The following is a 17,247-nucleotide window of genomic DNA, read 5'->3' as shown; positions in this document are numbered from 1 at the left end:
CAAATCTCCCTTAGAAAATGGGTTCTAAAGTGCTAGCAGACTCTCTATGGATAATTTCTAATCAAAGGAGAACACATACAAACTGAAGGATTCAAGATAAATGAGTCCCATCCCATTTCCTGGCATACAGCACATGCTCAATTAATATCTACATAATAGTTTGATGAAAGAATTGATCAATTGCATCAATTCTCACTATATAATATTCTAGTTTTACTATTATTTCTTTTGGAAAACAACTATATATGAATTTAACTCCCAATAGGTATATCACCTAATATTTACAAGGCAACTAGACAGTTATGAGCAAAATCATAAAATAATTTAGTAGAGATTGAACCTACAATAACACAAAGTCAAATACTATTAGGTATGTGAAAGAAAATTCATAAAATTAAAGCAAACCAACCATGTTATACAGTTCTATTCTTACCTGTACTGTAAATCCTTAAGTTTTTCATAGAGAAGAGGTCTACAGGCTGCTTCTAAAACATTTTTAATTTTGGCTGTCTCCAACATTAACTCCTACATTAAAATACAACATGGACATTAGAAATTTGTTTTCTAGATTTTACATCCACTTTGGGGATGGAAAAACATACAATGAGAAAGCAAGGTTAATGAGATGCTAACAATGATGGACGCTGTATTTGTCTCTTTTGCTTTTAAATTTTTAGATGAAGATCAGAGAACATATAAACACACAGCTTTGGTCAAAGTAAATGTTCTGGTCATTACCATATGGTAGTGAGCCCACACAGAATTTCTCTTTTGAACCAAAGTTTTTAAACAATAAAGGAATGGGGAAAAAAGAAGGGAGGGAGGTGAGGAGACACATACACCAGAATCTCAAAGAGTACCTGAGTAAAAAGAAGAAAAAAGTTAACCCCCATTTTGGAAAAATAGTATAGTTACTGCTCTTTGCTCTAAGTCTCAGAATCACCTCTTATAACCATGTGTACATCTTCAAGTATTCTCTGTGACCCTTATGGGCACAGGGGCAAACTGGTAGTATGATTTGTTAGCTGTCTCCCCTTCAGTCTTCTACTTAGGAAGAGAACCCCATTCACCCTTCTTACTGCAGGGATCGGCAATCAGTGACCCATGGGACAAACATGGCCTGCCGTCTGCTTTGTAATGATCGAGCTAAGAATGGTTTATACATTTTTAAGTAGTTGAAAAATTCCCACAGCTACATATTTTGTGACAGATCAAAATTACATAAAATTCAAACTTCAGTGTCTATAAATAAGGTTTTCTCAGTGCAGTCATACCTGTTTGTTTATGTAGTATCTGTGTTTTCCTTTATGCCACATGCTACAGAGGCTTCATGATTTGTGAAACCTAAAATATTCACTACCTGGCTATAAACCAAAAGTTTCCTGACCCTCACTTATTGAAATGAAAAAAATGCATTCATTTTTTATGTCTGATATTCCAAATCACAGTTCTTTACAAAACTTTCATAATGTTCTGAAAACTTTCCAAGCACAGAATTCAACCTGTCTCTGACAAACCTTAAATTCAGCATCTACCCCATCGAATCTTATAGCATCTTCCACAAGCTGGATTCGAATATCTTCTGAACAGGTAAAAATGCTTTCCAAGTGAGACCAAGTTCGCTGAACTTCCATCCAAGTAAAGATGACAGAGTCTGTTATGTTTAATTTATTTTGCCAGCTTAAGACTTGCTCAATGAAATATTCCACATACTTGCTTTGAAGAAGAGTCTGCAACTGAACCTAAAAGAAAAGCAAAGAATTGTAAATACTGGAATTGGTAGACTGTGTGCCACAAAAGAGGCATCGTTACCTCTTCTGTTTATTGCTGGATTCTTGGACCTAGCATATAATGCCCAGAATAGTCATTCAATAAGCTTTTGCTAAATGAGTGAATGAGTGAATTAATGGCAGTAAACATTCATGTTTGCATTTTTCCCAAAAGAAAAAACACAAGCAACTGCATTTAATGTCTTTACAAGAAGATTGTGCATCTCCATGCAGGCAGGAGAAAATATGGTACCCTGGGGTGCAGCTCTAGGAATTAAACTGCTCTTTCATCACTCTCCCTAGGTCCCTGCCTGTTAATCATTCCAAAACTGTGGGTGTGCGTGTGCTTTAATCTCCAAAAAAAAATAAAACATACTTCCTTCCAGCCTGCTAGGCCCTCGAGCTTCCACTTGCCTCCATTTTCAGGTGACCACTAAGCTCTGCAGCTGTCTTATCACCAGGGCTTGCTTTCATGCCCTGGAGTTTGGTTGGTACTGCTTGCCATGCTCTGACACTGAAATCTCACAAAGTCACTAAGTGCAATGGTCACTTCTCATTCTCCTTCACTAGATGTTTAACACAGGTCACTGATCTATGGGAGGAACACCCATTCCCAGGTCTTTGTTATACCACAGTATCCTATTTCTATAATTTTCCAGGCCTCTCTTTCTCTATGCTCTTTTTGTCTTCTCTTATCCACCAAATGCAGCCTTTTTCAAGGCTTCAATACCAGTTAGGTTATCTTGTTTTTATTATTACTTTTTACTAGTTCTTTTTAGATATACATAACAGTATATCTAAAAATACACATGACAGTGTATTTTGACTTATTATACATACATGGAGTATCATTTATGATCCCATTCTTGTGGTTGTATATGATGTGGAGTTTCACTGGTCATGTATTCATATATGAACGTAGGAAAGTCATGTTCAATTCATTTGTCTTTCCTGTTCCTATCCCTCCCTTTTATTTCCCTCTGTCTAATCCAATGAACCTCTACCCTACCCACTCCATCTTACTATGTGTTAGCATCCACATATCAGAGAACATTCTGCCTTTGGATTTTTGGGATTGGCTTATTTCACTTAGCATGATAGTCTCCAGTTTCATCCATTTACAGGCAATTATCAAGAATACAAAGAACAATAAATGTTGGCAAGGATGTGGAGAAAAATGTACACTTATACATTGGTGGTGGGATAGCAAATTTTTGCAACAATTCTGGAAAGCAGTATGAAGATTCCTCAGAAAACTTGGAATGGAACCAATATTTGAAATCGTTATCCCACTCCTCAGCATATACCCAAATGACTTAGAATCAGCATATTATAGTGACACAGTCACATCAATATTTATAGCAACTCAATTCACAATAGCTAAACCATGGAACCACCCTAGGTGCCTTTCACCAGACAAATGGATAAAGAAAATGTGACACACACACACACACACACACAATGGAATATTACTCAGACATAAAGAAGAATGAAATTATGGCTTATGCCAGCTGGCTTATCACCTGTGCCTCTCTTTATCCAGCTCATCAGTTCTTAAGATACCAACAATGACCTCTCAACCTACTGTGCTACTAACCCTCTGTGATGGGCTCTGGTCTGACTTTCCACCTTTACATAAAGGTCTTCCACACTAAACACATGAAAAAATAATAGTGACATCTCTCTGTATCAGTTTCTCTCCATAGTGCTTTATGCCTAATTCAGGTATTATATACCCCAAATAATCTCTTCTACCTTTCTTGTCCAAAGAGATCCCAGTCCTCATAGTCTTAGAATTCAGGACCATATATAGGTTGTACTCAGATCTGTCTTTCCAGACTTACTTTTCAATCTTCCCATAAAGACAATCTATAATCCAAGGAAAACAAACTCTGAAAATGACTTGTGGATGGCAGATGCTTTCTGGAATTCCAAGAGACTACTAATATTGTCCTCCTTGCCTAAACATCTTTTTCCAATGTCTCTTTTTTGTTGAATGCAAGCCCATCCTTCAAGGCTCAACATAAGCACCATCACTTTTCATAGACCTCTGTAAAATGTTCACCCTCCCCAATCAGAAAGCCGATGTTTATTTAACTTCTTGGATTCCTTCTCTTTGTCTTTCTCAAGTTCCTTGAGAACAAGTATTTATAACTTTGGATCCCACATAGTACAGTACATGGAGCCCAAAATAAGTAGCTGCTCAATGAATGAATAAATGTTAAATATTAGAACTTAGAAAAAAATTAAAAATTAATTAAAATTAAAAATCTATCATAAAACTGTTCACCTTACCTGGTTGTGCTCTAGAGTTTCAAAAAGTTGTTCATCAGACTTCAGTAATGGAATACTTGTTCGATAGTGAACTTCATAAGAAAACTCCATAGTTGCCCAGATCTGGCTAATTTCAGTAATAACCTGGAAATCAAAAGCATAAGTCAATTAATAAGTGCAAAAGTTTGATTTAGGATTAATATCTAGGCTATTACCTGGATTTTTTTTTTTATGTTTTGAAGAATTTTTTGAAAAGCTGAGTAATGTCAAACAGTATTGGCCTCACTTTTTTCTTCCAAATCATTCATGGTGACCAGGTTTGCAGAATGGAATTCGACCACACCCAAGGAACTAACATCATGCTAATATCAAACATACATTGGATCTGAGTGTTACATCCTTGCCCACAAGACTTTGCAAGCAGGAAGGGACTCAAGAGATTACCTACAGGTTTAGCAGACATTATTTACACAGGAGTCAGCATGATAGGTGACTAGTAGTGCCCTGAGTGCCTGAATATCAACTTCAGTCCCCTTTGTGACTCTGGTATGGTACCTCTCTATGCCTCAGTTTCCTTATCTCTAAAACAGAGATAATAATATTACCTACCTCTAAGGGTTAGACAAGTTCATATAAATGAAGCACCAGGAGCGGTGCTTGCTCCCAGTAAAGGTTATAGACATGTAAGTACTTTGTGCTGTCATTCACTGGTCCAGCTTCCTGTTTGAAACTTTTATTCTCCCTCTGAATGAGGAGGTTTCCTGTCCACTCACCCACCCAACCAGCAGAACAAACTGAGATTCGTGTCTTGACATCCCAGGGCATCAAAAAGTTTCACTTCCATGCTAAAGCACACAGTAGCCTCAGACAGGAGACTCCTCAGGGTAGGCCCGAGGATGCTACCTTCTCAGTCCCCAGTTCCTTCACTGCTTTGTCCACAATGCTTCGGACATCATCTTCCACTCTGTGTAACTGCAGTGCTAGCAGATCCGCCAGCGTTGTGGCTTCATTTATTGAAAAATTAACCTGATTAGGAAGGAAAAAAAGGTAGAATTGACACTTTGTATCTATTAGGGCTCCCTTTACCCAATAACCACAGGAATGAAGTGCAACTAAAATACACTCAAGGCGGCCACGGGTACACCTCTAGTGCTGAAAGGTGTGGACACTCACAGTCCTTCAATTCACAGCTGTGGAGGCACCGTGGGCCACGAGCCAAGGCCTCCAGCATGCTCATGCTGTACTACTGTCTTTTGTTTCATACCCTCTCCTTGTCGGCACGCTTCCTATCTCTTTGGCCCAGAACACTCATTTTTAAAAAGAGGATCTTATTGTTCATTTATTATAATTTGGTTGAAGTCCCGGGAATCAGGCAGCAGCTCATTTGTCTTTACTTCCTGAAGTACCCTATTCACTGAACGTAATTCCCAGCTGCTTCCGTGATTTAACCTAGTTTTATCACTAATTTAATCTTAGCTCCTTGGCAAAAGATACGCTAATGCAGAGAGTCATTATTCATACTTACCATGTGAAAAAATAATTCACATTTATTTCTTCATTATCTTGTTGACACGCCCACCCCCACCTCCAGTATTTGGTTCTTAAGAAGCACTTGCTCTTCTACATTCCAAACTCAATCATGTCCCGTGCAAAAGAGAGGTGACCCAGCCACATGGCTGCAGAAAAGCCATTTCCTTTCCTGCTCCTGCTAAGAAGATCCAATCAGTTTCTTGGAAGTTGCGGCCACCCACCCCCCACCGTCTCTCCCTACTCCATAATATTTCCCACAATCATCCACTTCTCTGCATAAGGGAACCTGTAATTCAAGTTTGTCCAGGACTAGAGAGTTTCCTAGTATGTAGGACGTTCAGTGCTAAATCCTGTACCTAGAAAGACCTGGGAAAAACCAGAGGAGTTGGCCACACTATCTCTCCATAGAGCTTTTGACCTCAATGCAGAGCTGATGGGAACCAGGTCTGTCCTAGAGAAAGGATGAGCAGGGATGTGTAATGGGGCCACCCAGAGCAATCTGTACACTGAAACAGATACTGGCCCAGATGGCACATGGAGACTGAACCCAGGCTCGGCTCTACTGTGTTGGGGGCACCCTGGAGGAAGATGCTCTTTTCTATATTTTCTGCCTGAGAAGGTACCTTTTTCTAGTTTGCAGAAAAGTGTTAACAGGCAGGCAGAGATTGTGGTGAGGTGAAATTGTATTGGTAGACATATTAGGAGGAGGTAGAGATTAGGGTTCACAATCAACTATGTAGGAGATTCAATGAAGATTTTCTGAATGAATGCATTAAATCAGTCACAAAGTCTAAATATTCAAATGACTAAAAGACTATAAAGATAATCATGATGATGATGATAATGATGATGATAGAAGGTTCAGGGACCTTGTGTTGAGTGCTTACTACATGTCTATGACCTAAATAAATGATAATAATGCTTCTCATGCAGACTTGGTGAACGAATTATTTTTATTGCATGGGACAGTCAATGAAGGTATGAAGAACAAGTAACTGGTCCATGGCCCCAGAGGGACTCTATGTTAGGGTTGAGCCATAAAGGTGAGGCTGGCCTTGGCCCCTACATCTCTACTCTGCCAACTGTCCTTCACTTCACAAGAACCTTTCTCCACAGTGTGCAAAACACACAGACAGGTCTTCCTTTTATATATTTTAAATTCATAAAGGTCACCTTCTCTGAAGAATGAAGTTTAAGGTGGATATAATTGCTTTTCAATAGACACAAAAGGGAAAAAAAAAAAAAAAAAAGAGAGAACCCAAGTGTCATGGACACATGACAAACCATTTTATGTCTTGCTAAGATTAAAAGCATCAGATGATCATCAAGATGCCACCCCGCTAAGTAAATTGTGGGGGAGGGTGAATTGCAATGACAGAACTCCCTCTTCCTCCAAATCCACTTTTATGCCTCTACTCCCCTCTGCAGGATTCTTTGCTACCATTTGGTGCTCTATAAAAAGTCTTCCAATTATCTCATTTGCTCCTTACAAGATTCCTCTAATGCATAAGAGCAGTTAAAAGACAAAACTCAAACTAGAGAGGACAAGCAACTTGCTTGAAATCACACAGCTAGGAAGACATGCAACAGGGTGAAAACCATGCTCTTTGGAGGTACAGTCCACTGGTACTATCTCAAAGAGCGTGGCCTGGATATATAACTAGAGGCTTTTTCAAACATTTCCTCATTTGAGAAAATGCCAATCAAGGAATAACACTGCAAAGTCACAAAAATACTCAGAGACCCAGGACACTCACCCCAATGGCCTTCGTCAGCTGGTGCCAATGTCTGTCCCTGAGGGCAGGGCTCCGTAACTCTGCAATCGCTCTCAGGGAAGTTGTCATGTCCTTTACAGCACCTTCCAAGCCTGCATACGCCTCCCAGACGCGGACTGTCTTGTCTAGGGACCAAATTTCCTAAAGAAAAGTAGGGAGAGAAAACAGCTTCCTATACAAAGTATCATTTTCCTCCTGTGGAAAAATAAATGCACGTTTCCCCATCCCTGGATTAGGAAATAGAGCGAAAGCATTTAAACACCTGGGCTGGGCCCAAAATCAGAAATGAGAAAGGATATACTGGCTCATGTATCCTGAATCCATTACACACGAGCCACTTGGGCACACCAGTTTCTTGGTCATAAGATCTAAATGGATGTCCCCACAGGACATCAAATGTGGGGGGGATATGAGTGTCCAGAAGATGAAGACATATGCACGAATATGCAAAAACACGAATAAGCAAAAACTGAGATTGTTAATCCAGATCCTGAAGATGCCCCTTTCTAATATCTGACTCATTCACATGGTAGCCTTGAAATGTTAGTTATCCTTGGAACTTAAATATTTAATGATTTTAAGATGTGTCAAATAGGGCACATGACTTTACTGTCCTTGTGGGTCATGGAACAACATCAGCAGTTGTGAATAAGAAAATTTATAGCAAAACAATTGGATTTTAGTACAGAGAAAACAGTGTCCATTGTTTAAAAATAAAGATCTGCAGTTGAAAGTGGGAATGAAGTTGTCACTGGGCTGAGAGATAACCAAGGGTACAGAATGAGGTACGGTAACCCCATGACAACCATAACAATGGAAACATTTTAGATTGGGTCTTTGGTAGTGGAAAAGTATGGGAGAACAAACTGAGCAGAACTAGTAGAAGCTGAACACAAGAATGAGTCAGGGGCAAGGATATTCTGGGATGGCAAGGAAGAACAAGGCCCTGATCTTTTTCTTTCTCTTCCTTTTTTTTTTTTTTTTTTTTTTTTTTTTTTTTTTTTTTTTAAAGCTAGGATCTTGTTGAGCTGCCCAGGCTGGTCTTGAACTCCTGAGCTCAAGGAATCCTGCTTCAGTCTCTTGAGTGAGCAGCTGGAACTATAGGCACATACCACCACATCCATGAGTCCCTGCTATTTTTATTTCTTTAGTACTGGGGATTGAACTCAGGGGCACTTTACTACCAAGCTACATTCCCAGTCCTTTTGATTTCTTACTTTGAGAGAGTTGCTGAAGGCCTTGCTTATTTGCTGAGACTGGCCTCGAATTTAAAATCCTCCTGCCTTCCAATCCCTAGGATTATAGTTGAGTACCACTGCACCAGGCCTTCTGCTATTTTTAACTTTATTCAAAGTTCTACACTCTTCAGAGGGCATATGGTTATGGTAAGTATTAAACCACTACATTCAAACAAGCTAAGTTCTGTATATATTGAACCTCCTTGAGACATTAGATGAACCAGTAACAATGGAAGGCACCAGAATACCCTATGTAAATCTAGATGTGACCTACTTGTACTAGTTGCCCCAAATTCCATATGCAAAATGCTCCTGGTAACTGAGGAAGGAAATCAAGGACTTAATCCACAAGCTAACTCCTCAGTCCTATTATTCTTGATCTTCCTCTCTGTTCTAGACAGCCATAGAAAGCTCATGATTATAGTTGATTCTCATAAATTCATTATCCCTAATATGCTTTTATCAACTCATTCACAGAAAGGCAGGCTTGATTAGAAGTGCAACCAACTAAAAGTGGAAAAAAAAATACTATCTGATATCATTCTATTTGAAGTAAATAAGGACATGCAGCCCAGCACACCAGATTCTAGGTTAGGGAAGATGGAAGGAGGTGGTGCTGAGAAAGATAAATTGTTATAATAGACAGTTATGGAACTCGCCTTGGCAAACCTTCTGAGCTCTACATCCATCTGTTCCACATTAATCTGTCTCCACTGGGTTTTAGTCCAATTATCAATGCTTCTCTGAAAATGCACAAGCAGATAAAAGTGTCAACAACATTTGGTGAAAGCAAGTCTCCACAGCAAAATATATAAACTGATGATACACAGTGACTCTATCATCCAGTAGAAAGACAATTTTTTAAATATTAACTGCACTTGTCAAAACTTCCCTATCACCAAAACAAAAAAGTTGTCAGAACATGTCAAGTTTGAGGCTAAAACATTATGATATATTAATTTTTAGTAGCAATTATAAATTCTGTATATGCACAGTCATTATCACTTAGTCCTGTGTACTTTGAATATATTGATAAGTATATTATTAAATAACAGGTTTCTATAATCCTGCATGAAATGAAATCAGCTTTCACAAGAGTTTTATCCATTTAAACAAAACTTTCATTAACCATTGATTGATCATACGTTCTAGCTTGTTAATATATTTCTATTTGGCTTGCAACTAACAAGAAAATTCTTTCAAATACAATTTGCAATATGCCTAGTTCCCTAAAGCTTAATTTTGCACTTAAGTTTTTAACTTAACCACATTCAAATTAACTTTGTTTTTAATTAGGGTCTGTTTTTATATGCACTCACATACAAAGCAAGGTTGTCTACATGAATTTATATGCACAGGTGACTGTATATATGTAACATATACTTATATATTAATTTTTATTTATATTCTATATAATCCCCAAAAGAGTCTGAGTCACTTAGCTCATTATTCAAAGTTTTATCCCAAACTAAAAACAAAAACAAGAGACATTCAGGGAAGAAGCTTCCATTATCAGGATGCATGAACACTAATTCTCAGGGTGGGGTATGAAATCTAATGTGTACATATTTCAAAATGTGAAATCCAAACAAAATGCTATAGAGCCTAACAATTGCACAAGTATACAAAAGAATTTCTGAAAGAAAAAAAAAAAAAGCATGTTTTGCAAAAGCACATCTTACTCTAACATAAATAATGACGTCCCAGAGTCCCTTGAGCAATTTTATTTCTTTGCGACACTGCTTCATTTGTCTATATTCTGGAAGAGCCACTTCAAAGAGGCGAGCAGAGTCTTGCATCTGCACCATTTCTTCTTCTAAGGCCTCGAGCTCCTGATTTGCCTGAGGAGAAAACACACACCAGCACACAAAGTGATAAAGAGATAAAAGCCACACAGTCCTGTAGATCTGGTTAGTTCACTATTCCAAACTTTGATACTAGTCAAATTGTATTGTGATATTGTGTGCATCTATGAATATGTGATAAAGTCCATCATTGTGCACAACTGTAATGCCCCAATAACAAATGTGAAAAAAAGCTTAGATTTTTGGTTATTATTATTTATTTTTACAGACTACATTTTGATTCATTGTACACAAATGGGGTACAAATTTTTGTTTCTATGGTTGTGTACGATGTAGATTCCTATCATTCATGAAATCATATATGTACATAGGGTAATGCTGTCTGTTTCATTCCACTATCTTTCATACCCTGGTCCCCTCTCCCCTCTCATCTCCCTCTATGTAATCTGAAGTTCCTCCATTCTTCTCTCTGATAAGTGGATGATGAAGCTTAGATTTTTGAAAGGAAAATTTAAAAAAAATTTGCAGTATAATTATTGGTAAAATGTAGAAAGTTTTCAGCTAAAAGATTCACAACTACTTAAAAAGTGAAAGCTATTAAACGCAACAATATTACCAATATTCTCCCTATACACACATTTCAGCCAAATTTGCTCTGGCATAAGATTTCAATGGAAACAATATTTCCTCTTGATTTACATTGTACAACTGGGGGCTCTGCGGGGAGCAAAAGATTATGCTCTAGATATTTCCATGTAAGAATAAATTAGTTTTTTAATAATCACTTAGTTAAAAAATAAAAACTCTCAGATTTTAAAATTACCCTGAACATTATTAGGTAATATAAAAGGCACTCAGGAGAATTCATGAAATAAAACACAGAACTAAAAACACAACCCAATATGAAAATTTCTCCTCTCTGCCAATGTTTACCTACCACCTCATGTATGTAGCAAAGTTTACATTTTATCTCAAAAATAAGCTGGCTCTTTTTTTTTCTTACTCAATGAGTCATCCTTTTGTTTTTGTTTTTGTTTTTTTTTTTTTTTTTAATTAACAATTTAGTGTATTTTATGGTTGAAGTTTGAGATATACAGAAGACCTTGTAAGGCAGAAAAGCCATTCCTGGGCTCGGTCTCTGGTTCTGGTGCCATTTCTGTCCCTTTCAAGTCTTACTCAAGCTGCTCTTGATTAAGTATAGACATTCAACTGGCTTACTAGCTTTGCAAAAGGACTGGCTTTGTCTTTACATTTTACACTGTCTCTCATTCTCCTCTCAATATACAACAATTATATCACTTTGTTTCATTTTTATTTTTAACTGTGAAAACCAGTACTTTGCTGGGAAACGAGATTGATCATTATGTCATGTGTGCAGGAGAGTGGTGGCACATGCCTATAATACCAGAGGCTTGGGAGGCTGAAGCAGGAGGATCACAAGTTCAAAGCCAGCCTTAGCAACTTAGTGAAACCCTGTCCCCAAGTAAAACATTAAAAAAGGGTTAGAGATGTGGCTCAGTGTTTATTCGCTCCTGGGTTCAAACCCAGTTAGAAAAAATTATGTCATTTGCATAATACTGTATAATATGGCATAATGAATTCCACTATCATGTATTATTATAATACACCAATTAAAAAAAGTCACTTAATCATTTTGTGCACCATTAACCTTTAACTCTTTTTAAATTGACAAAAACTTATCTATTGTGTACAACATTTTAAAATATGTTTACATCATGGAAAGATCTCCCATATTCTTGGATAGGCAGAATTAATATTATCAAAATGGCCATATTTCCAAAGGTGCTATACAGATTTAACACAATTCCAATTAAAATCCCTATGACATTTCTCATAGAAACAGAAAAGGCAATCATGAAGTTCATCTGGAAGAACAAAAGACCCAGAAGAGCCAAAGCAATCCTGGGCAGGAAGAGTGATGCAGGAGGTATCACAGTACCAGAACTTAAACTGTACTATAGAGCAACAGTAACAAAAATGGCATGGTATTGGCACCAAAATAGACAGGTAGATCAATGGTACAGGATAGAAGACACAGAGACATACCCACATAAGTACAGTAACCTCGTAGTAGACAAAGGTGCCAAAAATTTACAATGGAGAAAAGATAGCCTGTTTAACAAATGGTGCTGGGAAAACTGGAAATCCATATGCAGTAAAATGAAATTAAACCCCTATCTCTCACCCTGTACAAAACTCAACTCAAAATGGATCAAGGATCTAGGAATTAGACCCTTCACCAAATAGAAGAAAAAGCAGGCCCAAATCTCCATCATGTTGGCTTAGGACCAGTCTTCCTTAATAAGACCCCCATAGTGCAAGAAATAAAAGCAAGAATCAATAAATGGGATGGATTCAAACTAAGTTTTTTCTCAGCACAGGAAACAATTAATAATGTGAAAAGAGAGCTTACAGAGTGGGAGAAAAATCTTTTCCACACACACTTCAGACAGAGCACTCATTTCCAAAGTTTATAAAGAACTTAAAAAACTTTACACCCAAAATACAAAGAACCCAGTCAATAAATGGACTAAGGAAATGGGCAGACACTTCACAGAAGAAGATATACAGGTGATCAACAAGTGCTCATCATCCCTAGTAATTAGAGAAATGTAAATTAAAACCACCCTAACATTTCATCTAACTCCAATTAGAATGACTATTATCAAGAACACAAGCAATAGTAAGTGTTGGCATGAATGTGGGGAAAAAGGCTCACTCATACATCGGTGGAGTTGCAAATTGGTACAGCCACTCTGGAAAGCAGTATGGAGATTCTTCAGAAAACTTGGAATGGACCCACTTTTCACCCAGCTATCCCACTCCTCGGTTTATACCCAAAGGACTTAAAATCAGCATACTACAGTGATGCATCCACATCAATGTTCATAGCAGCTCAATTCACAATAGCTAGATTGTGGAACCAACCTAGATGCCCTTCAATTGATAAATGGATAAAGAAACTGTGGTGTATATATACAATGGCATATAACTCAGTCATAAAGAAGAATAAAATTATGGCATTTGCTGATAAATGGATGAAGTTGGAAAATGTCATGCTAAGCAAAAAACCAAAGGCCAGATGTTTTCTCTGATAAGTGCATGACCATATATAATGGGGGGGGGTGATGGGGGGAAGAGAAGAATGAAGGAACTTTGGATGGGACAGGGTGGGGATGGAAAAACAGTAGAATGAAACAGATAGTATTATCCTATATATATGTATGATTTCATGAATGGTGTGAACCTACATCGTGTACAACCATAGAAATGAAAAGTTGTATCCCATTTGTGTACAATGAATCAAAATGTGTCTGTAAAAATAAAAAATATTTTAATAATAAAAAAACATGTATTACCTCACATCTTTTGGTGATAAGAATGCTTAAAACCTACTTTTTAAAAACAATATTCTCACACCATTCCAATGTTTGTTAGGTTTCCTACTGGATCTACTCTATTAGAGATTTTCAAAATATAATACACTGTTATTAACTATGTTCACCATGCTGTTCAATGCATTCATGCCTTGATATCTTTGGGGGATTGGTTCTAGGACTACCAGGGATGCCAGAACTCACAGATGCTCAAGTCCCTTATATAAAATGGTGTAGTGTTTGCATATAATCTACACATATCCTCCCATATATTTAAATGATCAACAGACTAATTCTAATACCTAATATAAATACCTATTCTATATTACTTAGGTAACACTGACAAGAACAAAAAGTATATGTATTCAGTATAGAAGCAATTTTTTCCAAAATATTTTTCATGTGCAGTGGTTGAATCTGAGGATGTAGAATGTGTAGCTAAGAAGGGCTCACTGTTCATGTTTCTTCTAACTAAACTTTGGTATCCTTTGATCAAGCATACAAAGCTTCTATCTCCCTAACCTCACTTCTGCTTTTTAAAGTTTCAACTAGGTAAATGCAAATAATAGAACTCTGCTTTTGTTTTCACAAGTTATATCTTCACAAACAAGAACTAGAAGTTTTAAGTTTTATAAATATTATGAAAAATTTCATGCACATAAAAAGATGTGTGTGTATATATATGTCCATATATATATATATGTCCATATATATATATGCAACCCATCAAATTTGGAAACACTACTAATAACCTTTAATGCCTTTCTCTATTTTTTGAGACCAGGAGACCAGGAATACTTTAACAACGACATTCCTGGTCCTTAGTACTATTTTATTGTAAGTCAGGGGCTCATTAAGTTGCTCAGGCTGGCCTCAAACTTGCCATCCTCCTGTCTCAGCCTCCTGAGTTGCTGGGATTATAGTCATCCCCAATTTTCTCATTTCTCTTTCTTTCCTATTACCAATTAAACCAATAAACCTAATTTTTTTTGTCTGTTTTTCATATTTCCACTACATATGTAGGTATTGCTAAGTGATAAAAAGTTAAAGCTTTTGATATTATATAGCTTTATTCTTATCAAGACATGCCAATTATTATTATTATTATTATTTTTTGGTATTGGGAATTGAACCCTGGGGTGCTTAACCTTTCCTCAGCCAGCCCTTTTTATATTTTATTTTGAGACAGGGTCTCGCTAAGTTGCATATGGCCCATTAAGATGCTAAGGCTGGTTTTGAACTCACAATCCTCCTGCCTCAGACTCCTGAGTCACTGGGATTACAGGAATGAGATGCCATACCTGGCTGCTCAATATTTTTTTTTTAATTTTTTAGTTGTAAATGGACCTTTATTTTACTTATCCATATAAGGTGCTGAGAACTGAACCCAGTGCTAGCAAGCACTCTCCCACTGAATACAACCCCAGCCCTCATTCAATATTTTTGAAGAACACCTATCTATGTATGATGATGTGTGTTAAGTTCATTAATTTCCAGCACTGTACTGTACTACAATTTGCAAATATACTACGACTTCTCTATTCTACTTATAACGGTTGTTTAGGCTTCTCTGTATTTCACTCATGGTAGTAGGATTTTTCATATTCCCTGGCGTATAAAGTTTCATGAATAGTTTGTTATCCCTTAATGGTTTAAAATGTCTTCTAAGAGCCTCTACCATGAATGAAAATTGAATGATATCGGAAGAGTTTGACACTTCTTGAGACAAAAACTTAATTTTCTCTTTAAAATTTTTTATGATTGCATTTTTCTTGTTCTATTTATACATGACAATAGAATACATTTATGCATTTTGATAAATCATACATAAATGGAGTAGTTTTTCATTTTCCTGATTATACATATTATAGGATCACATCAGTCATGCAGTTAAATATGTACATGAGGTAATAAAGTCTATTTCACTCTACTATCCTTCCTGCCCCCAATACCCCTTCCCTGCCCCTCACACCCCTCAACTTAGAGTAACTATTCTAGAGTAACTATTCCCTAGCACTGCCCCCCATTGTGAATTAGCATGTGCATATCATTTGACCTTTGGCTTTTGGGTTTGGCTTATTTTGCCTGGCATGATATTCTCCAACTCCCTCCATTTACCAACAAATGCCATAATTTTGTTCTCTTTTTAAAACTGAGTAATATTCCATCATACACATGCCACATTTTCTTAATCCATTCATCTGTTGAAGGACACCTAGGTTGCTTCCATAGTTTAGCTATTGTGAATTGAGCTGCTATAAACATTGATGTGGCTGTGTCACTGTAGTATGCTGATTTTAAGTCCTTTGGGTATAAAGCAAGGAGTGGGATAGCTGGGTCAAGTGGTTGTTCCATTCCATGTTTTCTAAGGAATCTCCACACTGCTTTCCATAATGGTTGCACCAATTTGCACTTCCACCAGCAATGTATGAGTGTACCTTTTTCCCCACATCCTCGCCAACATTTATTGTTGCTTGTATTCTTGATAATAGCCATTCTGATTGGAGTGAGATGAAATCTTGGTTTTGCTTTTCATTTCTCTAATTGCTAGAGATGTTGAACATTTTTTCATATGTTTGTTGATCAATGGTAAATCTTCTGTGAAGTGTCCATTCAGTACATTAGCCCATTTATTGATTAGGTTATTTGTTTTTTCTGTGTGTGTTAAGTGTTTTGAGTTCCTTCTATATCCTAGAGATTAATGCTTTATCTGAGGTACACGTGGTAAATATTTTCTCCCAATCTGTAGGCTCTCTCTTCACATTATTGTTTCCTTTGCTGAGAAAAAAGCTTTTTAGTTTGATCTTTTGAATTTCTGCTTTTTTGTATACTATCAGTCTCTATTTTATCCTGAAGACTATTACTTCTTCTTTTTACCATTTGGATCATTCCATCAGGGTTTTGTCAATATAATTAGGCTTTTCTGATAACCAAGTTTGACTTTGCTGATTCTTTTCTGGAGGTAATTGCACTAGAAATTATTTTAGTGATAAATTTCAATTTTGTTTATCTGAAGTATCCTTATGTTACTCATTATATACTTTCATTTGGCAGAATTTGGAAGATACAATTCAGTGCCCTCTGGTTTCCATAGTTGCTGATGTGAGGTATACTCTTGGTACAATCATTTCTGACAGTTGATCTATCTTTTCTATCTGGCTCCTTTCATGATCTTGTCTTTGCCTTTGGTATTTTGCAGTTCACTGTTATTTTGAGATGCCTAATCTATATTATCCTGATTGGGATTCACTAAATTTCCTGAATCTACTAATTTCATGCTTTGACCAATTTTAGGAAAGTCTCAACTATTCTGTATTATTCTGTTTATTCTTTCTTCTGGGAAACCTGAGAAGAGTTAGATGCCATTCTAACATTTTTCTTTGTGTCTCAATCTCTTTTACATCTTTTATATTATTCATTTCCTTACACCTATGTGCTGTGTTCTGAGTGATTTCTTC

At 36.9% G+C, this 17,247-nt stretch overlaps 1 protein-coding gene across 1 annotated transcript in view; it reads right to left on the bottom strand.

The window, feature by feature from the left end:
* Positions 1-17,247, bottom strand: part of DNAH11 (dynein axonemal heavy chain 11) — a 335,620-nt gene that overhangs the window by 248,814 nt on the left and 69,559 nt on the right. The window contains 7 exon segments of the mRNA XM_079151923.1: positions 434-525; positions 1,518-1,742; positions 4,065-4,187; positions 4,947-5,069; positions 7,331-7,489; positions 9,246-9,329; positions 10,269-10,427. Of these exon segments, the coding sequence (XP_079008049.1) occupies positions 434-525; positions 1,518-1,742; positions 4,065-4,187; positions 4,947-5,069; positions 7,331-7,489; positions 9,246-9,329; positions 10,269-10,427 (965 nt within the window).

Source organism: Sciurus vulgaris (assembly GCF_902686455.1).
Source record: "Sciurus vulgaris genome assembly, chromosome: 8".
Taxonomy (NCBI): Eukaryota; Metazoa; Chordata; class Mammalia; order Rodentia; family Sciuridae; genus Sciurus; species Sciurus vulgaris.
The sequence above is the reverse complement of the archived record's forward strand: the minus strand, read 5'-3'. Positions and strand labels throughout refer to the sequence as shown.